Here is a 23,987-nt window from a genome sequence, read left to right as displayed (position 1 = left end):
GTCTCAAAAACACCAAAGACGAACAAAACCCAAAAACAAATGAAAAAAGAAACCAGGCTGAGCAAGCTATACAGAGAGCAGGCCAGTGAGCAGACTTCCTCCTTGGCATCTGCTTCAGGTCCTGCCTCCAGGTTCCTGTCCAGACTTCCCGTCACGGTGGACATAAACAAGCCCTTGTCTCCCCGAGTTGCTTTTGGTCACGGTGTTTTACCACAGCAATGGAACAGAAACCAAAACCTAGGGGCTATGAAAACACACCAGGGCAAAGGTACTCAACTCAGAGACTGAGAGTGAGGTCGGGGGAGAGAAAGGCTGAGTTCAGATAATCCAGGATTAACTGAGGACTCCCCTAATTCATCATATCCCCAGACCCTCCACAAGAAGTGTAGAGGTGTTGGCCCAGACTTCCACAGTAAACAAGTTGAAGACCTTGGGCTGGAACTGAGCGGGACTCTCAGTGTCTAGGAGACTCTTTCTCCTCTGCTTACCTCTCTTCCCCCTCTAAGGGTTCTTTACTCTCTGTCTTTTCCTCAAGGTCCCAGCTGGTCTGCCCCTTCCTCCTCAGTTCTGCTTGGTCACCCTAGACACATCTGGAGGGCAAGACTCACATCTGCCTGTGTGCTGGTAGGCTGCCTCCCTCACAGAGAGCAGAGTCTGGGGCCAAATGCATGCCCCATGAGCTGCCGAATGAGCTGTGCTGTAATGGGGCTTCTGTCTTCTTAACCCGATCCCAGTGGTCAGCAGCTTGAGTTTGGAGACCCCAGCTCCTGTGCAAGGACTCCTCGAGTGATCATTATGCAGTATAAAGGTGAGCAGGGACAAACAGTAGGTTATAAATGTATCGTCTGTTTATTTTTCATTAACAAGAGTGTTCCACTTCTTGCTATCAAGTAGAGCTCTGGAGAAGGGAGAAATAATAAATTTGCATAATAATCCTAGAGGTCCTCACAGGGAAGGGCAGGAAGTCCCCTTTAATCTGATGGAAACAGAGAAGCATCCAGTGGGTGGACTGGAGCAGCTCTGGGAGACTGGAGCAGCTGAGTGACTAGAGCACTCTAAGGGACTAGAGTTAAAAAAAAAGTACAAGGGCTGCAGAGAGAGTTCGTCTGCTGAGCGAGGAAGAGCTGCTGACACGAACATCAGAGCAAGAGTGGGGGAACATGGGACTTCAGTCAGTACCTTGGCCAAAGGTGACAAGACATTCAAGCAAAAGTCCCAACATAAAAGCAACACCTCCTCAGCTACAGCCTCACCTCTGAGCATGCTGTTCAGCTTACCCGGTGTCCATAGGAACCAGATCCAGGAGGCCATTGCCACCTCCATGGGCTAGCATCCACTCGGATGCACAGGACCAGTCTTCAGTCGTCACATGGTGTGGCAGGGGCTGAAACAGCGGCACTAGTCGGAGCTTCAGCTCTCTTACCAGTTCCTGGAGGCTGAGCTGGAGTTCTTTAGATAGAGTCTTCACACAAGTCAATGCAAGAGAGAGGAAGCCCTGCACCGATACTAGACTTCCGGCTAATGAAGGTAGAGAAACTTAAAGGTGCTCATAGTTGCACCCTGAGTCGGGGAAGAGAGAATGAGTGTGTCGTGTTCACGCTGCCACCCATGACCCCAACTACCCAAGCTCACAAGAGACACAAACGGGAGCATGCTTTCCTGTAGCGGAATAGCCTTAAAATTAATAACATCACAACAATTACAACCGTCTCCAGAGCCCTTACCCACACAAACTGTTCTCACAGCCCTGTGATGAGCAGGGAAGAGCAGTGATCCCTAGGAAACGGGGGCTCAGATGTCACCAACATGTCCACAGCCCCACCCTGCCCTGCTGTGGCTCTCCAAGCTGCTCTCTTCCTGCTTACAGCAGCATCAGGACCACAATGGCAATGATCATAAGGACTCCAGCCAGGATGCAGAGGCCCAGGAAGACGATGTCACTAGTGTCCTGGGCCACCACAGTCCCAGGTCTCTCCAGGACCTCTGCCTCGTCCCCAGATGGTGCCTCCTGAAGGTGCTCAGCAGTGGCGGCGTAGGGCCCGAGCCAGTGAGAGCCCGACAGCAAGTGGGCGGATGCCTCCTTGCGCCTTGGCTCACAGCGTACCTCGTACTCGTGAATGTCCTCGTGGCCGGCAGCAGAGAAATCGATGTATAGCACACTGACGATCACGGAGGTGTTATTTCTTCTCTGCGGGGGTCACAGATACTTGTTCACACCCAAGGCGGCTCCAGCTCTCCCGGTTCCTCTAAATATACATAGGCCTGATCCCATATCTTAGTCACAGCTTCCTTGATACCTCATCTCTCAAAGGAGCAGAAGGGCTAGCAAGTTGCCTCAGTGGGTAAAGGAACTTGCGCCAAGCTTGACAACCTGAATTAGACCACTGAAACCCAAATAGCAGGAGGAGAAAACTAACTCCCATAAGTTGTCCTCTGACACACACACACACAAACATGCTTCATTTAAAATAATTATAAAAGGAGGCTGAGAACTAGAAGGTTAAGCCCAGTGTTTCCAGAGAGGCACAGAAAGATGGGCCTTGATGTTGCTATTGCTCTTCAGAGGTTGGACCTGCATTAAAGTGCCCAGCCTTTACCCTTCCAGGCAATGATTCTATGGTCTATGGCCCTACATTCTGGGACAGGGTAGAGTTCTGAGACTGAGTATTCATGAGTCCTTGGCTCTAGGACTTCATGATTTCATTTCTGGGACTCTTTGTTTGAGAGTGAAGGTGGGCATGTGTTTGTGTGTGTGAACATGTACATGTGTGTTTGTGTATCTGGAGGCCACAGATCAACTCTAATTACATGCCCCAAGAATCCCACCTTGTTTTTCAGAGACAAGGTCTCTCGCTGGAACGTGGGGCTCGAAGATTAGGCTGGATTGGCTGGCCAGCGAGAACACGTAAGCCAGCTTCTACCTCCCTGGCACACACCACCATGCCTAGCTATGACTGGTCTGGCCTAGCCTGGAACTTGCTATGTAAAGTTCAGAATCAGAGATCTACCTGCCTTTGACTCCCAAGTACTGGGATTAAAGATTTATGCTAGGCTGGAGAGATGGTTTAGTGGTTAAGACCCTGAGCTGCTCTTCCAGAGGTCCTGGGTTCAATTTCTAGCAACCACATGGCAGCTCACAACCATCTCTAAATGGACCTGATGCCCTCCTCTGGCACTCAGGCAAACCTTCATACAGAGCGCTCATATATAAAAAATGTATATAAATAAATAAGGGTGTGTGCCACCACACCCATCTTTAAGGGTTTCTGTTTGTTTTTTAATAAGCTTGGATCTGGGGATAAAACTCATGTCTTCACGCTTGCATGACTAGCACATTACCAACAGAGACATCTCCCCAGCCTTCTGGAACTTTGTCTCCTTCATCCCATAACCACTCAACGTGGCTGTGTCCCAAGAGAATCCCTAGGGGCTTCAGGGCATGAAGCAGAGGTGAGAACAGACTATTCTGGCCGCCAGACGCCCCTTGACCTCCTTCTACTGTTTAAAGGACAGTGGCTTTCTGGAAGCTAGGAAAGTAGAGCAGAGGACTGTGGGGGCCAGAAGCAAGTGGCAAGGCACGGGCATCCGGCCAAACCAGACTGCAAACCCCCAGGGTGCACTGCCCAGGGACTCCCTCAGGCCCCACCCACCCACCCTGGCCTGAGTTCACAGCCTCCAGCACCCAAGGAGAGCAGAAAAATCTCATTGGTAAGCAGTCTTTGGAGGGAGGTGGCTCTATACTTGAAAGGCTCATTTGTTTGTGGAGCTCAGTGATGTTCGGGGGTCACCAGGTTGGGGAGGATGAGCAGGAAGAGTGCAGGGGAGTGGTGGTGTATATTAAAGGAATCAAGGCTCACATTCCCGTGGGGAGGCTCTCAAAGGGAGGATCAGGGAGGAAATTTAGGGTTGTTCACCACTGGGGTCTTTTGAAAGGGTGCCAGTAAGCCTGCATCAGGACCTGGGTGCACCACTGAAGCCAGGAGAGAATCTGAGGGTAGCAGGTGCCCTTCAGTAAGGCTCAGAGCCCATCTCTTCTTACACCTCCCCTTCCCTGCCCCTACCTGAGACTCAGTACCGCAGGTGTCAAAGCGGGCCTGGATCCGGAAGTTGCTACCGACTTCCTGGGCTGCACAGCTCCGGCTGCCCAGGTAGACCTTGGTCCGCTCCAGTGGGGCCAGTGCCTGGGCAGAGATCAGGATCTGGAAGTCTGTGCGGGAACAGCTCACATTCATGGGTACCACTGGAACAGGAGGGAGGAGCCTGAGATCTTAGGCCTGCAGTCAGACCCATCATCCCCAAGCCTTCCTGAATGATAGCAGACTTGGAACAGAAGTTCAGAGCAGGGAAGGTGTTTACAGCATCCTACAGAGGACGGGATATTCACATGCATTGCTCCACCGCACCATTGGGTCTGTGAGTGCTTAGGGCATGCGGTGTGCCGGTGTCTCTGTGTCCTCCGAGGCCGGCATAGAGCTTGGCAGACCAAGGGAATGTTGAATGAATGAATGAATGAACGAACGAGCATGCGAGTGAGTGGAGACTAATTCTTCATATTAGAAGTGATTGCTCATCACAGCCAGATGCCCAGCAGTGTGTCCCGTCATCATGGATGGCCTGCTCTGTGCACACACATAGACACAGACGTGAAAAAGCCAGCCACCCCACTGCTTGTGCAGGACAATGGATGTGTGAAACACACTGGAGCGCTATGAAGGACCATCAAGCGAAGACAGAAGACGGTAGCTTTGAAGGATGTGGGGAGGGGAGCCCTGTTGCCCCTCCCTGCGATGGCCTGAGAAGTTGGGTCACTTCTGTTTTGGAAACAAATCCCTGAGAGGAGAAGAAACTGCTTGTTGGTGGCTGAGTTGGGACTTGGGGGGCGGGATTCCCTACTTATCAGTCTATCCTTGACTGTCAGTCAGCTCCCAGCATGCTCTGTGCGAGAATGTGATTCTCAGTGTCTGGGACTTCAGGGGCAAGGGTGCATGCAGGGGCGTGTGCAAGGAAGAGGCGGGTGGGGGTTGGTAGCTAGCTGGAAGGAAAAGGAAAACTGGCAGGCAGAGCCCTGGATCCCTCAGCCCTCCCTGGGCAACGTCTCAGACATATTTCAACCTCGGGTGTCTGGGCAGGCGGGGATTTATGGGTCTGCTGTCTCCCACGATGATCTCGGCAGCGCTGAACTGTGTGTCACCCCTGATTGATGCCGAGGCTGCCCTCCCTGTGGAAAGGCTGCCGAAAGCCTGGGCCCCATCTGGTGCTGGTCCAGTGTGAGTGCCCTGTCTGACCCTAGGCTCCCACAGGGACCTGTGTGGGGAGCACAGAAGGCCCTGGAACAGGAGCCAAGATGACAGCTGCCCCCTCCCTCCTCTCTAGAGATTGTCTAGATCACTTAGCCCTGCCCAGGCCGGGCCTGAGAGCCAGGCTCTCAGAGGCAAACTGGACCCTAAAGACCCTTCAATCCAGGTCCTTGATGTCCAGGTGGGAAAACCAGGATCTGGAGATCAAAAGGGAGCTCCAGGTCACTGGACAGAGCCTAGGTGGCACCCGATCACAATATTCTTTTTGTCCACGAAGAATCAAAGGAGATAGTACCAAGAGTCACAACTGTCCTTCCCACAGGGACGGGGCACTGTCTGAGCCCAGCAGGGTGGTTTTGTGCAAGTCTCTAGGAGCTACCAGCTCGCAGCAGCTGGTTCCCACTCTGCTACCAGGGCCCCAGCTCCTCTGCCTCTGGGGATGAGGAAAGCGGCTCCTTTCACTGCTGAACAGGCCTAGGCATGTGAGGGAAAGATAGCCTCAGAACCAGACATACTTGCCGCCCTCACACTTCGCCTGACTCTGGGCTCACTAGTCCTGTACGACTGAGTCCCTGTTACAAAAGTTAGAAAAGCTAAAGAAGCCTCAATACCAGCTTCCCCAGCCACCTCTGCAGCAAAAGCACTCAGGAGGCAGAGCCAGGCAGATTTCTGAGTTCGAGGCCAGCCAAGTCCACAGAGTGAGTTCCAGGACAGCCAGGGCTACACAGAGAAACTCTGTCTTGAAACTTGCCCCCTTGCTTTGGCTTTCTGGATAATGGGATTTTTTTGGTGACTGGCACCTCTCCTCTTCCAGCCTTGAACGTGGACTTGATGCTTGAGTTTTGTGGCAATTATGTTGCAAAGACAAGTCTGAGTATCTTGACTCAGAGGTGCCATTAGGACATTCTGAGTCCCTGGACCCAAACAACAGTTGGCTGACTAGCTTCTGCTAAGTGAGGATACATATTTGCCCTTTGTCTAGTCAGCAGTTCTAAATGACAAGGGCAGGGCTGGTGGCATCTCAGTGTGTCACCTAATGCTGGCCATTGATACCTAATGCTGGCCATTCATAACTTGACATATTTTGTGCATCAATCCAGGAAACCAGGTCAAACATCTGAGAGACATGGAACCCACAGGAAAAGGAGCCAGGTAGGGAAGAATTAGGAATCATGGAGACAGAAGCTATGAAAAGAGAGTGGAAATAAGTGAGGGCCACAGCCAAGTGGCCTCAAAGGTCCTCAGAGCAGGCACCTGAGTAGGGCCCGGAGAACACCATAGAGGGGCTGTGTGACCGTGAAACAGGAAGGAGACTGTGGGGTTCCCCAGCACCCACACTCTTAACTCAGCTGACCTCCAATGTAGGCCACAGAGAAGCCCCTGCCGGAGGTGCTGCGGTCCGTGTGCAGCAGAAGCAGGAGCTGGTTGTGATGAGAGGTGACGGGCGGTGGCAGGTGATGACCACACCATTTCCCCAGCAGCTGTGCGTCCTCGCTGGCCCCATCGAAGGCTGCCAGATGGTCAAAGTCACAGGTTCTGGTCAGGCTGTTGGGTTCCTCCAAGCCCAAGTCCAGGATGAAGATCTTGACGCGGTAGCCCGGGGGCAGGCGGATGGTCCAGTGGCAGCGGATATTGTTGGGGTAGGAGCCAGGGTACTGCGGGCTGGAGAAGTTTCCACGCACAGCTGTGAATACCTCCTGGCATTCTCCTGGGGAGGAGGAAGCAAGATTCGAAGCAAGATTCGTTCATACACACAAAAATGACAGCTAAAATCTGGGTCTGTGGCCTGAGGTGCCACCGGGAGGCGGTAGAACCTTCAGGATGTGGGGGGCCTACTGGAAGAAGGTTGGCTCACTGCGAGGATGCCCTCAAAGCGGGCGCTGGGGCTCTGGTCCCTTCCGTTTTTCTGGCTCTGCTTCCTGGCTGTCGAGGAAGCAGCTTTTGTTCCCCTCTTTGCTCCCTCCTGACAGGCCTCTGGAACTGCGAGCCATGGCGGACCTTGTCTGCCTCAGGTACAGAGAGCTACCATTCTGTCCACACACCAGCCTCGCGCTCAGTCAGCCAGCACCCCTCTGCGCCTCTGCACACACCGCCCATGCCTCTTGCTTGGCTGACTTCATCAAGGCTCTGCTCAGTTCCTCCTCCAGGAAGTCCCCCGGTTAGCACTCATGATGGTGGCTCATCACTGTGCTGCCCATCTGAGTTCTCTGAGCATGTTCACCCTTCTGTGCACACGTCATGTGAGCATGTGGTACATGTATGTAGTACACGAGAACAAGGAGCTAGCTCACCACCAGGCAGGGAGGGGACAAAAGGGAGAGGTGCTGGGTAAGAATATGGAGAAATTCTCCTCAGCGAAGCTCTCAACCTTCCTCACGCTGCAACCCCTTTAAAAAAGTCCTTCCTCATGTTGTGGTGATCCCCTCAACCATCACTATTTTCATTTACTTCATAATTATAATTTTGCTACTGTTATGGATTGTAATGCAAACATCTGATATGCAGGATATCTGATGTGTAACCCCTGTGAAAGGGTTGTTCAACCCCCAGTGGGGGGGTCATGACCCACAGGTTGAGAACCGCCCTCTGAGGAGTTTAGAAGGGATTGATCTCATCTGAGCAAGGCAGAAAATCCAAGCCCCAGTGACACAAAAAGCCTTAACTGAATTCTCTAAACGAAACAGTAGACAGGGGTCCACAGGCACAGGTGCTGGTGTCGGCTCCTCCTACCTGAGAAGTAGTGAGCCTTGAAGCCCCGGCCTCCAATGTTGAAGTCAGATTTGAAGACCACCTGCAACTCATGGCCCAGGGACACAAGGGTAGGGGGTCTGGTGCGGCCACAGTAGTGGTGCCCGCGGGCAGGGCCAGGAGCGCCAAGCACAGCCACGTAGTCGTACGTGCATCCGTCGCTGCCCTCCACCTGGAAGTCCATGAACACCAACTTGACTGCGGCGGGGCCCGAGGCCCGGATCAGCCAATGGCACTCCACGTTGTTGGGGTAGTTGTTGGGGTATTCGGGGCTGCTGAGGACCCCCGACAGGCCAGTCAGGACACCACCACACACATCTGCAAGGGAGATCATTTGAGCTGACCTCTTCCCAGGGACCCAGACACCCAAAATGCATCTCCACAAACATTCATGCCTGGCAGGCACAGACCTGCACCCCAACCCATGTGGCATCCACTTTTTACAGTGGGAGGTCAGGTAACTTAACCTTTCTAGGCCTGAGTTCATCCAGGTAGGCCCAGAGATAAAAACCAGAGTGCAAAGGGGTTTATCTGGAGGTCATCGGAGGGTGAGATGAGAAGGTGAAATGGGCCTAAGGGGGCTGCTGAACCCCACTAGGGAATTCTAGTAAAGCAGCCACCTGAGTTCTATCACCCGAGGAGCAAAGGTGACAGGGAGTTATACTATATATATACTATACTATATATACTACTATACTATATATATACACTATATATCTATGCTATATATATACACTATATATATGTGTGTGTGTGTGTATATATAGTGTATATATATACATATATATATATGTATATATATACACACTATGGGGTAGCTCAGAGGAAAATGCTTGCTATAGGCCCAGGTATTTGAATACTTTGTCCCCAGCTGGTAGAACTGCTGGGAAGGATTAGGAGGTGTGACCTTGTTGAAGGAAGTGCATCACTTGGGGCGGGCTTTGAGGTTTCAAAAGCCCATGTTATGACCAGTTAGCTATGTCTCTGCCTTAAACTAGAGATCAAGAGGTAAGTTCTCAGCTACTGCCCCAGTGGCGTGTGCCTGTCTGTTGCCATGCTCCCCGCCACGGTGGTCATGGACTCTCACCCACTGCAGCAGTGAGCCCTAAATAGACATCTTGGTCATGGTGTTCTGTCCCAGCAATAGAGAAGTGTCGGGGAAAACCAGAGAGAGTCTCGGTGGGAGACCACAGACACCAACAGAGCCCTCAAACAGACACGTGGAGATTGGCAGGACAAACCCAAAGTGACAAGAGCCAAGAGACATGGGCAGAACACCCACCTAGAACTGGAACCCAGATTAGCTGCAGTTGTGTGGCAGGAGCATGGCACGGGGCAGCTAAGGCTTGACTTCCTGGCCTAGGACTGCTTTCTCAGCTGCGTGATCTTAGGCAATCGCATTCCCTCTCTGGCCTTCAGACTTCCCGAGAAACGAGATGGTAGGTGGAGATAATCTGAGCTATCCCATCAATTTATACCAACACTGGAGCAGGTATATGCTTCGGACTTCACTCTTACGCTGGGCACATGTGTGGTGTGTGTGTTTACTTACCTGTCTGTGTGACGTTCGTGCCCATGCAGGTGTCTTATGTCAGAGGTTGGAAAAGGACATCAGATGTCCTGCTCTCTCTCTCTCCACTGTGTCTTTGAGACAGGATCTCTCTTTCTCCCTGAAGTTTGCTCATTTTCAGCCAGGTTAGCTAGATGGCCATCAAGCCCCAGCACCAGGGTCCCAGGTGCCCATGGCCGTGCCTGGCATCTCCTGTGGATGCTGGGGATCCAAGAGATGGCCCACAGAGCACTCTCCCCAGCCCCGCTATCTTTTAGTACAATAAAAGACAGCACCCAAAGTTACATATCTTATACATAATTTAGCCCAGTGGAGACCATCGATACCCACTGTTATATATTTCCCTGTTTTTCAGTGGTTGGCTTCTTACGAGTCAGTGCTAGAAATGTGAGCTTGGGGCCAGGGCAACAGCTCGGCTATTAAAGTGTTTGCTGAGCAAGCGTAAGGACCAAGATTTATCCTCAGCATTACCACAGGAGTCAGGCATGGCAGCTCACGCTTGTGATCTTAGGGCAGGGGAGGTGGAGGCAAGTTGATCTCTGGAGCTCGCCTGCCAAATGCCCTTCTAGCCTAATTGGAGAGCACCAGGTTTCAGCGAGGCGGCTCCCGAGAAACACCTGAGGTTGATTTCTGGCTGACACCCACGCACCCACACACGCACACATGCGTGCAAACACATTCATATGCACACAAATGTGAACTTGTGAAATACATGCATATCATTAAAATACCACCTTTATCTTTTTAGATATCAAAAACTAAGAAGACAGCACTGCCTGCTATCAGCTATTTCTTGTTTGTGAAAATGTTGGAAAGCATTGCCTGTGACATCACGACACCTTTGATACCTTAGAGTCCTAAAACTCCCAAGCCTACGATCTCCATGTGCTAGTCAGAACAGCCCCTCGTTCTTGTGTCTTAATACAGTACAGTTCCGTGCTTTTAAATCCGGCAGGGAGCCAGGCGGTGGTGGCGCACGCCTTTAATCCCAGCACTTGGGAGGCAGAGGCAGGCGGATCTCTGTGAGTTCGAGACCAGCAAGAGCTACAAGAGCTACAAGAGTTCGAGATCTACAAGAGCTAGTTCCAGGACAGGCTCCAAAACCACAGAGAAACCCTGTCTCGAAAAAACAAAAAAAAAAAAACAAAAAACAAAACAAAACAACAACAACAACAAAAAATCCAGCAGGGGCTGCCATCCTTCCAGAGCCCTATGGTTGCAGGGAATAGACTTGTGGACATGGGCATTTGTGGCTGTCCTGTTTGGGCTGACATAGAGACATCTGATATTGTCCTGGGGAGAAAGAAGGACTTTTGGGTCTGTACACAGGAGCTCAAAGATAGGAGGAAGGAGGCAAGGAGAGAGGTGAAGAAAGCAGAGGACCAGGGCTCCACCTGAGTGGCAGGAGACAGGCCTGCTTGGAGGAGTTAGGGATTAAGGAGGACTGGTAAGGGCTGCATGCAGGGAAAGACCCTAAGAAGAGGAACCACGGGTTCTAAAAGCTCTTGCTCCTGATGCCCTGGACCCAGGCAAGGGAAGAAGGCAGAAGTCACAGGGCTTCAATAGCACGGACAGCTGGGTGTTGTCAGAGGAGAGTGGCAAGCCTCCTTTCAGGGAACAGCAAGCTGCAGGGGGCGGGGGGGACCCAGCAGTCATGGAGGAAGCAGGAAAGAATCTTAAGGGCAGCAGGTAGTAGTTTCCAGGGAGGTCATGGGTGTGAAGAAGCCACCTTTGCCCCTGTAGGCAGTGCTAAGATGCTACCTGCTCACCTCCCTTGTGTCCTGCCCCCCCCCACACCTTCTGCAGCCACTGGGGCCAACCTTCCTGCTGAGGGCTCCCTGACCTTTCTGGTAGCCTGCAGAAAAGCCTCGGCTGGCCACATGCTTGTCTGAGTGGAAGACGACAGACATGACATGCCACGAGGAGGTGAAGGGTGGTGGGGGCACCTGCCCACAAAACCTGCCCAGAAGATTGCCCTTGTCTCCAGATGCCCCGTTGTAGATCTCTAGGAAGTCAAATCCACAGGTGTCATGGTACTCCAGGTCAAAGGCGTGGAAGGTGAGCAGCACCGAGGACCCCTCGGCCACCACGATCAGCCAGCTGCACTCTGTGTTGTAAGGATACAGGCTTGGGAAGTTTGGGCTGGAGAAGTTCCCAGATGGTGCCGAGAGCACACCCCCACACTTGACACCTGAGGCAAGAGAAAAGGATGGTTTAGAGTCGACTCTGGGGCCTTGGATACATAGGCAAGTCTGGGGCCTTGAGGATGAATAGGAAGCAGGACAGGGTCCCAATCACTCTGGAGGTGTGTCTGTGCTCTCTCAAGCACCTCCACTTCTTTCAGATACTAGGGAAGCATTCTTCTAGTCTGTCAATAAGCACTGTTGGAGTCCCGGGCAGTGCTTTTAGATGCTGGGAGGACAGCAGGGATAAAGACCTTGCTCTCAGGCATGCGTGTTCTGGTGGGGAAAGAATAAACACAAACAAAGCATGGAACAGACAGGAGAGCAGCAAGTTCTGAGGAGAAAGAGAAGGCAGGTGAAGCCAGGCGTGGTGGCACACACCTTCAACCCCAGCATAGGAAAGAAGAGGCACTGGGATATCTTCGAGTTCAAAAACAGCCTGGTCTATAGCGTAAGTTCCAGGCCAGCCAGGGCTAGGTAGAGAGACTCTGTCTCGAAAATAAATAAACATTAATAGAGCCAGCTGATAGTGGCGCAAACCTTTAATCTCAGCACTCAGGAGAGTTCAAGCCCAGCGTGGTCTACAAAGCAAGTTTCAGGATTCAGGACTACACAGGGAAACCCTGTCTCAAAAAATCAAAAATAAACAAACTAACCAAAATGATAAATGAATAGAAAATAATAAATAATTTAAAAGGAAACAACAAAAAGAAATTAGGAAACCAGAATTTGGCCACCTTTAACGGAATACTAGGCTAGAAGCATCTGTAATGTCTGTTCAGTCACCAAGGAAAAGGCTGTTAAGAGGGAAAACCCAGGTCAGCCATTCAGGTGTTTTCTGTGAAGTTCACTCAACGATGCTAAGCTTTTGGAGGAAAAAAAAAGGGTAAGAGTAGCCTCAGATCAGCCTCAAACTTGTAATCCAGTTGCCCTCAAATTTGTAATCCTTCTGCTTCAGGCTGTCAAATGCTGAGATTACGATGTGTGCCACTACGTCTGGTTCAAGCGTTTGAAAAATATAAAAAGGCACAGCCTGATACAGTAGCACACACCTGTAGGAGCAGTACTCTGGAGGCTGAGGCAAGAAGAGGATTGTAAGTTTTAGGCAAGCCTGGGTTACAAGGCAAGACCGCAATTCAGAGTAATAATAACAACCATCACCACTACAGTAGCAACAGCAACAGGGCTGACAGAGGTCAGAGGGAGACAAGAAGGTGGGTGTGGAGTAATCAGGATGCAGCGTCTATGTGTATGAAAATGCCAAAGAACAAATTCAATAAATAAAAGATAAGCCAAGAGGGAACCTTATATAGTAGAATGCTATACAATTTGGAACGCGTACACATCCATCGTGGAATCTTTTTTTTTTTAAGGTAAGGTCTTAGCTATATAGCCCAGGCTAGCCTTGAATTACAGATCTTCTTACCTCAGCCTTCTAGGTGCTAGGATGAAAAATGTGTGCACACGTGTGTGTATGTGTGTGCACATGTGTGTGTGCACGTGTATGTGTGTGTGTATTCCTGGACTCAAGAAGTCTTTCTACCTTAGCCTCCCTAGTGTCTAGGACTATAAACACACACCACTGTTCCCCACATTAAAAAGGGAACCATCTAACAGAGATGTTTGTTTGTTGGATTGTTTTGAGCCTTTCTATGTGTTATGGTCTTTCTGGCTGACCTGGAACTCACTAGTAGACCAGACTGGACTCCAATTTTCTTGAATCCTCTTGCACTGGTTCACGAATATTAGGATTACAAGCATTGTGCGGCATTTCTGTGCACACGTGTGGAGGCCAGAGCTTGACTTCAGATGCCGTTCCTAAGATGCTATCCAGAGCTCACCAAGTAGGTTAGGCTGCCTGGCCCTCGGCCCAGGGAGATGCTTGTTCCCACTTTCCCAGCCCTGGGATTATGAGCATGTGGCATTGTTTCATGGCTTCTGAATCTTGAGCTCACTCGGGTCCTCCTGCTTGGCACGGCAAGCACTTTACCAACTGAGCTATTGCTCCAGTTGTAAAAGAAAACTCTTTTTTCCCTTTCTTTCTATTTTTTGGTTTTCCCAGACAGGGTTTCTCTGTGTAACAGTCCTAGCTGTCCTGAAACTAGCTCTTGTAGACCAGGGTGGCCTCAAACTCACAAAGATCTGCCTGCCTCTGCCTCCTGAGTGCTGGGATTAAAGGCGTGTGCCACTATCGCCTGGCAAAAGAACACTCTTTTTAATTACATATACAATGTTAGAAGAGGCCATGAGATCTCATTACAGAGGGTTGTGAGCCAACATGTGGTTGCTGGGAATTGAACTCAGGACCTTTGGAAGAGCAGTCAGTGCTCTTAACCTCTGAGCCATCTCTCCAGTCCAAGAACACTCATTAATGAAATACAATAATTAATTTTGAGGCTAGAAAGATGGTTCAGTGGTTAAGAGAGTTTGCTGCTCTTGCTTAGGTCCTTGGTTTGATTTCTAGTGCCCACATGACAGCCCATAACTGTAACTCCAGTTCCAGGGCATCTGATACTCTCTTCCGGCCTCCAAAGGCCTGCAAGGGGTGCACAGATATACATGCAGACAAAATACTCACACACATAGACTAAAAATAGGTAAATCTTCAAAGTATAGATTTTTATTTATTACTGTGTGTTCATACATGTGTGGGCACCATGAGAATGGTGGGGGATGCTGTCACAAGCGTGTGGAAACTTACGGCAACTTTATGTGCTTGTAGGGACCAAACGCAGATCATTAGATTTTTGCGACAAATGTTTTTACTTTCTGAGCCACCTCATTGGCCCCCAAAAGAAATATTCTTCTTCTTTTCTTGGGGGGGGGGGTTGTTTTGGTTTTGTTCGTTTTTTTAAGACAGGGTTTCTCAGTGTAGCCCTGGCTGTCCTGGAATTTGCTCCGTAGACCAGGCTGGCCTTGAGCTCACAGAGATCCACCTGCCTCTGCCTCCCCCACTGCTGTCACCACCTGGTTCTTCTTTTTTTTTTAAGATTTATTTTTTATTTTAAAATTTGTGTGTTCTTGTGTGTCTATATGGGAGTGTGTGTGTGCGTGTAGGTGCCCGTTGAGGCAGAGGTGTCAGATCTCCCTGGAGCCACCTGTTCCCATGGGTCCTGGAAACAGAACTAGATTCCCCTGGAAGAGAAGTCAGTGCTCTAAATGCTGAGCCTTCTTGCCAACCCCAGGGACATTCTTAATAAAACCACAAGGCTCCATTTGGCCAGGCCAAGGATGGAGAACTTCTGTGAGATAAACAACCCCCGTAGTCCAACAATAAACGGCGAGGGGGCATAGTGCTGTATTAGGAATCAAATATCAGCCAAGCAGAATGCGCGGCTCTTTCTCAGGCTTTTTGTGTTATTGACCCAATTTTGCAGATGAGAAAACTGAGCCCGGAATGGGAAGTTACCATAACTGACATCTATTGGTCAGCACCCTCTCTTCTAACTAATGGGACCCAGTGCTGCCTGTCTCAGACACTGCTGTGGCTCTGTGGTAGTTCTGACCTGTGGGGAGGGTAAGTGTTCTAGGCTAGGATCCAGCACTTCTCAGAACATCTGGGGGTGGGGGTGGAGCGTGTCTCTTCCTCCTTGGCCCTAGGTTGGGAATGGGAGCCCATAGGGTCCATGTTCATGCTGTGGAAACGTCCACAGAAGGCAAGAGCCATGTGAAAAAAAAAATGGCCCTGGGCCAAGAAGCCCTGGCTGCTAGCAGGCTCAGCTCCATCTCTGTTACCCTGTTATAGTGCCCAAGATACCTTCTTGCTAAGTATATACAGCTTGGGTCCTGTCACTTGCGGCCAAAGGAATCCTCAAGTACACACTTGAACGAAGTCCCCGAGAGAAGGACACACGGCACAACTCTGCTCTGCTCTGCTCCGCACCGCACTGTGGGCCTGTGCTGATTTGAACTGAGCCTCCCACCTAAGGAAGCTCACAAAGGGGATGGGGCTGAGGAGAGTCAGCCAAGCCAGGTGAAGCCACACTGTGTGGTATGCTGTAGCTATGGGATCGCAGTTTTAAGGGAGGGCTGAGACCCACAGGGGAGGTGATATATGCAGAGCGAGAAGGGAGATTAGAGCTACTGGGGAAGACGGGGCAAGGGGGCTCCGTCACCACTCAGCCTCTGTGGACCTCAGCCATGCACCTGCCAAGTGGGTGCTACCCTCATTTTTACTGAGTGCCACAGGGCAAGGGAGACAGAGGCATCGTAAGGGTCATGTAGGGGATAGGTCACACGATTTCTTCCTGTCTGGGCAGGCTGGTGCTGGGAGTGGTATCTGGTTCACAGCCTTATGGCAAGAAGATGGAGGGACAAGTTATAGGAGCTGCTTGCCGAGTCCCCTCCCCCGCGCCCCAGCGAGTGTGCCCATTGCAGAATGGTGAGATTACTCCACAGTCTTCACACACAACACCATGAGGGGCAGAGTGATTCAACTCTACAAGACTCACAGCCTGGGGTGGGGGAGCTCTGGGAACCTGGGGAGGGAGCATCTGAGCCCAGTAGAGGATGAGGAGGGCTACAAGGAGGAAGTGACCTGACCTAAACCTTAAGGGTGAAGAGCAGAGAAAAGGGGACTGGCTGGATGGTGCAGTGGATAAAGGCTCTTGCCAAGTCTGACCACCTGAACCACCCAGTACACACACGGTGGAGGGAGAGAAACAGCTCCCACGGCCTGTGCGCTGAGCTCCACACGTGTGATCCAGGGCACCCGTGTGCGCTCGCCCTCCACACACACAACGCACGTAATTGAAAAAAGATTTCAAAGAGAAACAGGACTCTCCTAAGAGATTCCAGGAAGAACTTCTTCCCAGGCAGAGGGACAGCGGGGACTTAAGATCCCCAGGGCAAGGCATTCTCAGAAAGAGTGTGGTTCCCAGCAGGCACACAGACGCGTTGGAGCCAGCACACCAGGGACACTGAATGGCACAGTGAGGAATTTGGCACCACTGGCTGCCGTGGGAAGTGCATCCGGCTCCCAGAGCAGAGGAACCTTCCCACAGGAGCCTTCCACACTTCTGAGCCATTCTCTTCACAGCAACTGTACCTAAGCCTCTGAGCCTGCGAGTTTCAGCATGGGGGCGGGGACGGGGGAGCCAGCCTTCACTAGGCCTTTGTTCTGAAGATGAGATGCTCTTACGTGAAGCAAACAGCAGGCGCCCACTCAATGCTGTCCTCCCTCCACTACTCAGGAACAAACACACACTCAACTTCCCGGCTTGTGCTTCCGGAGCCCCTGGTTCCTCTGCTCTCTCCTCCCCTCCTCTCTGTTGCCCATTACTGGATCGCCATCACCGGATCACCTACCTTCCATGGCTTGGGTCCCAGGACCTGAGTTCAGCAGTAGCACTGCCAGCAACAGGCAAGCCCCCAGCTCAGCTAGCATCTCCTCGCTGGGGGTCCCCCACCAAGGCTGAGTTCAGGAGTCAGGATCCAAGGGTCTGAGAGGGGAAAGAGAGGTGAGGCTGGAAGGGCCCCCAAGTAAATGGTGCTGTGAATAATTCATGGGGCCCTTGAATTAGTAAGCCGATCCCAGGGGCTTCCTTCACTCCTCACTAAGGTGACGGATCTGGTGTCACCAGGTTGACACGTACTGAGAACTGCAATGGCCACTCTGTACAGGGAGGACCTGGGAGGAAATAGGGTAGTGGGGAAAGGGCCTAACTTCCAGGGCCTGAGAAGATGGGATCAATCCCAGCTCAGCCTCCAGATGGTCAGGTGGTGTTAAACAAGGCATTTCACTCCTGTGAGGCTTGGCCTTCTGATCCAGCCAGCGCAGTTATTCGGCTCTGCCTCTGGGGCTGCTGGGAATAAAGAAATGAGATCACATGTGCTAACGTGTGCAGTAAGCACTCAGAATATGCTGACACACATGGCAGGTGCATGCTCCTGTCTTTCTCCATCCTCTGCTCTGCAGGGAGCCAAGAGGAGTCCAGTGTTTGAGGGACAGATGGGACAAGTTTCCTTCCAATGTGAAAATTCAGCTCAGAGGGAGGGAGCAGGAGCTTGTGGACAGCCGAGGAGAGGAGTCTTTTTTAAGAAAGACTGCATCGGGAGTAGCGGAACTGGAGCTTTAGACTTCTGCTGTGAGTCTTCCAATGCAATAGACATGGTTACAGTCTGTAGTGTAACCTGAACAGCACATGCGCCTTCGCTGATCACCAGCCTCATCTGCTCATCGCTGTGTCCAGGCCCCACGCTAGGAGCTGGGACTGCGGAGGTGTCCCCAGGAGTTCTGTGTCCAGCAGAAAATGGGGTCTTTCTCTTTAATTAGCCCACTACATGTCCTTTTCTAAGTTTCTGTTTTTCTCTTTCTTGTGTGCTTCTCTCTCTCTCTTTCACGCACACACACACACGCACACACATACACAGAAGCACACATGTGCACACACACACATACACAGATGCACACATGTGCACACACACGCACACACATACACAGAGGCACACATGTGCACACATACACAGAGGCACACACACATGCACACACAAACACACATACACAAACACAGAGGCACGTATGTACGGAAGCCTGAGGTCAACCTTGAGTGCTCTCTCCAGGAACCATACACCCTGATTGTTGAAACTGCGTCTCTTACTGAATCGAGAATTCACCAGTGAGCCCCAGGGATCCAGCTGCCTCTGCCTCCCCTATGATGAAATAAAACATGCTTGATACCATAACTGGTTTTTAAATTTGGGTGCTAGGGATCGAACTCAGGTCCGTGTGTGTGTGTGTGTGTGTGTGTGTGTGTGTGTGTGTGTGCACGTGTGTGTAAAGCACTTTCCCACAGCTCCTCAGTCCCTCCACCACGTATTTGTAATGCCTGTGTTGTGCAGAGCCTGCACTAGGCCTGGGGCACTGGAATGAAATGGGCCATGGGCCTGGGCTCTGGTTTCTGGCGTACTGAAGTCAGTCCTGGCTGTCCCACTGCCTGACTGAGGGGTCTGTGGAAGTGAGCCTTGCCTCTGAGGCCCAGCTTCCTCCCCAGCAAGAGGTAGCTGCCGCCTGCTATTCTTCACCAGGATTAACTGAGCCCACGGATGGGTCTTACCAGCCTGGCTCAAACACCATAACAAGTGTGCTTTTTATCTACCCGAGAGGAACCCGGCCGCCCATCTGCCAAAGCACGTGTCGCCTCTGGCCCGTCTTTTTGTCAGGCCGTCTCCAGGGAGCCCCTGGCTGCTGGCAGAGGAGGCCACCTGGAAGGTGTTCAGCAAAGGGCATCAGGAATGGTCCCACCAGAGCCCGGCAGGCAGGCTGAGAGGTGTATGAATGAAGGGAACCGGGCAGTAGTAGGGCACGCCTGCAATCCCAGCACTCAGGAGACAGAGGCAGGGGGATCTCTGAGTTCTACTGAGGAGTTCCAATGCAGCCAGGACTACAAAGAGAAACTCTGTCCCAATAATAACAATAAATAATAATAACAGAATGCCTATGGATGAGGGGTGGGGCGTGGTGCTGGGGTGCTCAGGTGACTCACATGCACACGTCTTTCAAGCAGTACGCCGTACAGCAGGCTCCACAGTCAACAAGCTGATGCCCCACGCATGTATCAGGGTCTTGGGGCGAGTCCTCCCACAAAAGGACCCTAGAATGAACAGTCTGTTTGGGATGCAATCCCAGGAGTGCAGAGAGGGACTGGGCAGGATGGGGAAGATGGTAACCCAAGCAGTACCAGTGAGCAGAAGGGCTCCATCCAGGCTGGTGGTGTAGACAGTGTCCTCAAGTCCCTGACCCTGAGCTGACGCACAGTTTAACTGCCAGCTCTGCTTCACGCGGCTTCAAAGGCAGTATCTGCCTGACTTTTCTAACCTGCATCTGGCTCCACAGCCTGGGGCAGGAGGAGCAGGGGGTGCAGGCAGAACGCTGTGTTCATGGCACGGGTGAATGCCAGCGGTGGGGATGCTGCTGGGACATCTCCTGAGCATGCGTAGAAAGACCATGACTTTTGTGACTGGGTGACTCCAGACTCCTCGCCCCACCTCTGAGACTTTTGTCCTGCGCTCTGGCACCATTGTCTGTCTTCCTGGTCCTCTCATACAGCTTCCCAATGATACCACATCCCTGGAAACCTCCATAGTTCCCCCAACTCAGCAGCTTCCGTTCTGAACATGAACTATCCCCACCCCTAACTTGATGTCCTGTGGTATTTCCCACAGCAGGTCAAGGCACACCTACCCTACCTAGGCCACAACATGGACACTGCCTCAGCTTCCCTGCCTCACACCCACACACACTTGTCATAGTGCAGCTTCACAAGCCGAGTGTGTGTACTTCACCTTCTGGTTATCCGTATACATTGCATGTCCATCATGTCTCTGAGCAAACATTACGGTGGATGTGCACGGTTACCCCAGGGACCGTGTGCTTTTCCAAGGGCTATGGTCCACATGTTTTTCTACATGCACTCATCTTTTTCCATGGCACACAGCATCTGCTGGTGTGAAGGTTTGTATCTCTCCAGATGTGCACACCTGCAGCTGGTACACATCTCTGAGAACAGATGTTCACACAGCTCATTGCCAAGGCTGTATGTATCTCCGTGTGTGTATTGGGGGGGTGCACATCTGGACTGGGGTTACACTCTAAGTCAGTTTTATCTTCATGTCTGTACCTGCCACTGATCACTGAGTATAGGGATGGTGCCCAGGAGAAAACAAAGGAGCTGTCTGGCATCTGCCTCCCTATTCCACAGAGGCCTGGACTAAGGAAGGGGCTGTGGCAGAGAGCAAAAAGAGACAGGCCTGTCAACTCTGGGGACTCTGTTGGGATCCGAAGAGTCACTCACTCCCTTACCAGGGACCCCAGGGATCTCAGGGCATTTCCCATGAGCACAGTAGCCAGGAGGTGGGAACAGGAAGGGGCAGCACCCCCATCCCAAACTTCTGTTGGAGCCTGACAGGAAGTCTTGGTGTCTACACAGTGTGTGTTGTGGGCCTAGATGACAGAGGATGGGGATACAGGAGAGAGAGGTGAAGGGTCCAAGATAAGGGTGAAAAGGGGGATGGGCAGGTGGGCTCTGTGGAGCAGAGGCTGGTGGTGACTGGGGTGGAGACGATGGTGGAAGGTGGTCCAAGGAGTTCTCATGGGTCCTCTTGGGACCACACCTCCAACCCCAGGCCCAGGAAACTATAGCTAATGAATCCCCCTCTTTCGAGACAAGGTTTCTCTGTAGCTTTAGAGCCCATCCTGGAACTCACAGAGATCCACCTGCCTCTGCCTCCTCAGTGCTGGGATTAAAGGCATGTGCCCAGTGAGTCTCGGTTTTATTTCGGTCACTCTAACCTGTTCCTTCCCCACAGGCTGAGGTGTGAAGGCCACACACTACAAATGGCACCACCAAAGTCCAGGCAGGACAGGGACAAGGTTTTTAGGAGCCCTCGGACAAAAGTGTAAATTGTGTGACTCGCTCGTGGACTGGAGGCTGGAATCACTGTCATTATGGACCTCACCCCAGGGTGGTGGCCACACACTGTCTCTCAGTCTCAGCCCTGTAAGAAAGGAACATTATCCCCGTGCCACAGATGAGATAATTGAGTCCCGGCATCCCAGAGGCTGGTTTCCACCCAGAGCTGGGGCTAACCGAGTGGTTACTCGCCGTCACGTGACAGGACCAGAGCTGGGGGAGAGAAAGAGCTCAAACCCCTCCAGCACTGGGGTCCTGCATTATTCATGGTTTGCTGGGAAGGCAGGGGTGGAGCTTGCTTAGTGCTGCCTCTGATACACTGTGGACCCTTGAGCAAGTCCTCCCGCACCAAGCCTCAATTTCCACGTGGGTGAAGTGGATTCCTAAGCATACTCCTGCACCCTGGGCTACTGTGGGGACTAAACGCATGCTCCCGTGGGAAGCGACTCTGCGGAGTGTGAAGAGCCACGCGTCAGCAGGCATCTGTGTGGCTGTGGCATCTGATGACAACCAGAGTCACCTTGGCAGAGCAGGGTGTCACATCGACACCTCATGGATTGCTTCATTTACTCTCGTCCTCTCTCTCCAAGGAGCCCACCACCACCTCCCAAGGCACGAATGCTCAGGCCCACACCACTTGAGTGACAGATGGATGACCCGAGGCAGGGGTGGAGAGGAACCGCCAGGTGGGGTTAAAGGGAAGCTTGGCAGAGGGTCTTGCTGGCATATTTGTAGGGCCAGGAGGCCGGGGTGAGGACAGAAAAGCCTCCAGCCAGTCCAGCTTTTCTCCTCCTCCTCCCTTGAGAGCCTATTTATTAATCCTGCTTCTTTGGCCAAGCTGGGGCCTCTACCAAGCCAAGGTGGATTAGAGGAAGCTCAGTTACATAAGGGAAGGCAGCCTGGAATTGGGACCTCTGGGGAGTTTTCTGCCCTCCCTTTGGCCTCTGGACCCTTCTGGTCCCTCCTTGTCCTCGGCACACTCTCTCACCTCCAGAAGTCAGTGCAGTATGAAACCTTCGGCTACCAGCCTTGAAGTGACTTCCAAGCCTGGGCTTCCACGCTTTACAGTGAAGCTGTGGTTATAAGCCACGCCTCGCCTCGCTTCGCTGCCTGCTGCCGGGTGCCTTGGTAGACAGTAGCCAGTGATAGCCAGGTCTCATGGCCTTGAACAAATTCCTCTGCCTCCTTCTGTGTTGGTTTCCTCACCTATAAAATTAGAAGAATGAGCTAGGGTTTGCAAAGGGTTTACAAGAAGGCCTCACACCTTGGGGTAGTTCTATTTAAACACACATACACACGCACACATGCATGCACGCACCAAAAAATTATAGGACAGGTGTGGTGACGCACACCCTTAATCCCAGCACTCACCAGGCAGAGGCAGGTGGATTTCTGTGAGTTCGAGGCCAGCCTGATCTACAGAGTGAGTTCCAGGACAGGCTCTAAAGCTACAGAGAAACCCTGTCTCAAAAAACCAAAAAACAAACAAAAACAAAACAAAACCAAACAAAAAACCAAACCAAACCAAAACCAAAACCAAAAACAAGACAACAACAAAAAACCCCAAACCAAGGTGTGACAACATCTGCCTATAATCCTAGTTACTGGAGACTGAGGCAGGAGGATTCCAAGTTCAAGGTCAGTTTGAGCACCTTTTTTTTTTTTTACAAAGTACTGGGGGGGGGGGGAGAGATGTAGTAGGAATTCTAATTGGCCCTAATAAATAAAAACCCAGAGTCAGATATTAGGGGTGAAAACAGACACCAGAGAAGCAGTACAGCCAGTCACTAGAGAGACCTTTATCTCTACTGAATCCTCAGACTGAAGGGGCGATCCTGTCTCTACTAATCCTCAGACAGACTGCTTCAGACTGCTGCGGCAGACTGCACTGAGTTCCTGACTCCTCCTGCCTTATATTCCTCTCTCTGCCCAGCCGTGATGCTCCTATCTCCACCTCCCTAGTGCTGGGATTAAAGGTGTGGGATCCCAAGTGCTGGGATCACCTTTGTGTGAGCTCTGTTTCTCCTTTAGACAGATTCAATCTTGTGTGGCCCAGGGTGGTCTTGAACTCTCTGTCCCTGTCTCCTGAGTCCTGTAATTACAGGTGTGTGCTGTCACTTCTGGCCTCTGGTGGCTTAACTCTGCACTCTGACCTTCAGGCAAGCTTTATTTGTTAAATCATTAACAAAATATCACTATGGCCTAGTAGTGTATGACATCCCGCGTTCAGTTTATTCACAACAGTCTTTCAGGAGAGTTACCCGTTCCAAGTCACTGCTTGATGACTGGGGTTCAGGGACAATTACTTGTTTTATCAAATTCATTTCTTCCACAAGCACTTATTGAACATCTACTGTGTGCTAGACCCAATGCTTCATACTGTATGTACATTAACCCACTGAGTCCTTCAGGTCTGTGAGGAGGTGTTAGCATCCCCAATACCAAGTACCCTTGGAGCAGTGTTGCCCTAGCTGACAGTCCTAGCCTGTTATTGTCTGTTCCCCCACCAGCACATAGACACCAAGACAGTAAAAACTCCATACTCTGTTTACTGCTACATTTCAAGTATGTAGTACAGACTGAGTGTCCTGCAGCTGCTGGGAGATGGGCTTGGAACAGCTCCTTTACAATGTTCAGAGGAGCAAGGGGCTTGCCCTGGACCACACAGCTACTCCATGGTAGAGCTGGCTTAAGTCTACCAGATGACCAGCTCAAAAGTCTACATTCTAAGCCTGGCGTGGTGGCACACACTTGTAATCCCTTCCTTCACCTGGGAGGC

General features: G+C 51.5%; 1 protein-coding gene across 2 annotated transcripts in view; it reads right to left on the bottom strand.

Moving 5' to 3' along the window:
- Positions 1-828: 828 nt before the first annotated feature.
- Cdcp2 (CUB domain containing protein 2) overlaps positions 829-23,987 on the bottom strand; it is a 29,370-nt gene continuing 6,211 nt past the window's right edge. The window contains exons 1-7 of one of the 2 annotated variants that reach the window (XM_075947022.1): positions 22,197-22,276; positions 17,106-17,239; positions 11,459-11,806; positions 8,028-8,363; positions 6,652-7,005; positions 4,062-4,240; positions 829-2,188 (exon numbers count right to left, since the gene is read on the bottom strand). In XM_075947022.1, coding sequence (XP_075803137.1) covers positions 1,862-2,188; positions 4,062-4,240; positions 6,652-7,005; positions 8,028-8,363; positions 11,459-11,806; positions 17,106-17,184 — 1,623 coding nt within the window. In that variant the 5' untranslated portion in view covers positions 17,185-17,239; positions 22,197-22,276 and the 3' untranslated portion in view covers positions 829-1,861. Of the gene's footprint in view, positions 2,189-4,061; positions 4,241-6,651; positions 7,006-8,027; positions 8,364-11,458; positions 11,807-17,105; positions 17,240-22,196; positions 22,277-23,987 lie in introns of those variants that run through there. The other variant, XM_075947023.1, reaches the window with a different exon arrangement.

This window comes from Microtus pennsylvanicus, chromosome 13 (assembly GCF_037038515.1).
Source record: "Microtus pennsylvanicus isolate mMicPen1 chromosome 13, mMicPen1.hap1, whole genome shotgun sequence".
Classification (NCBI taxonomy): Eukaryota; Metazoa; Chordata; class Mammalia; order Rodentia; family Cricetidae; genus Microtus; species Microtus pennsylvanicus.
This window is presented reverse-complemented; position numbering and strand designations above follow the sequence as displayed.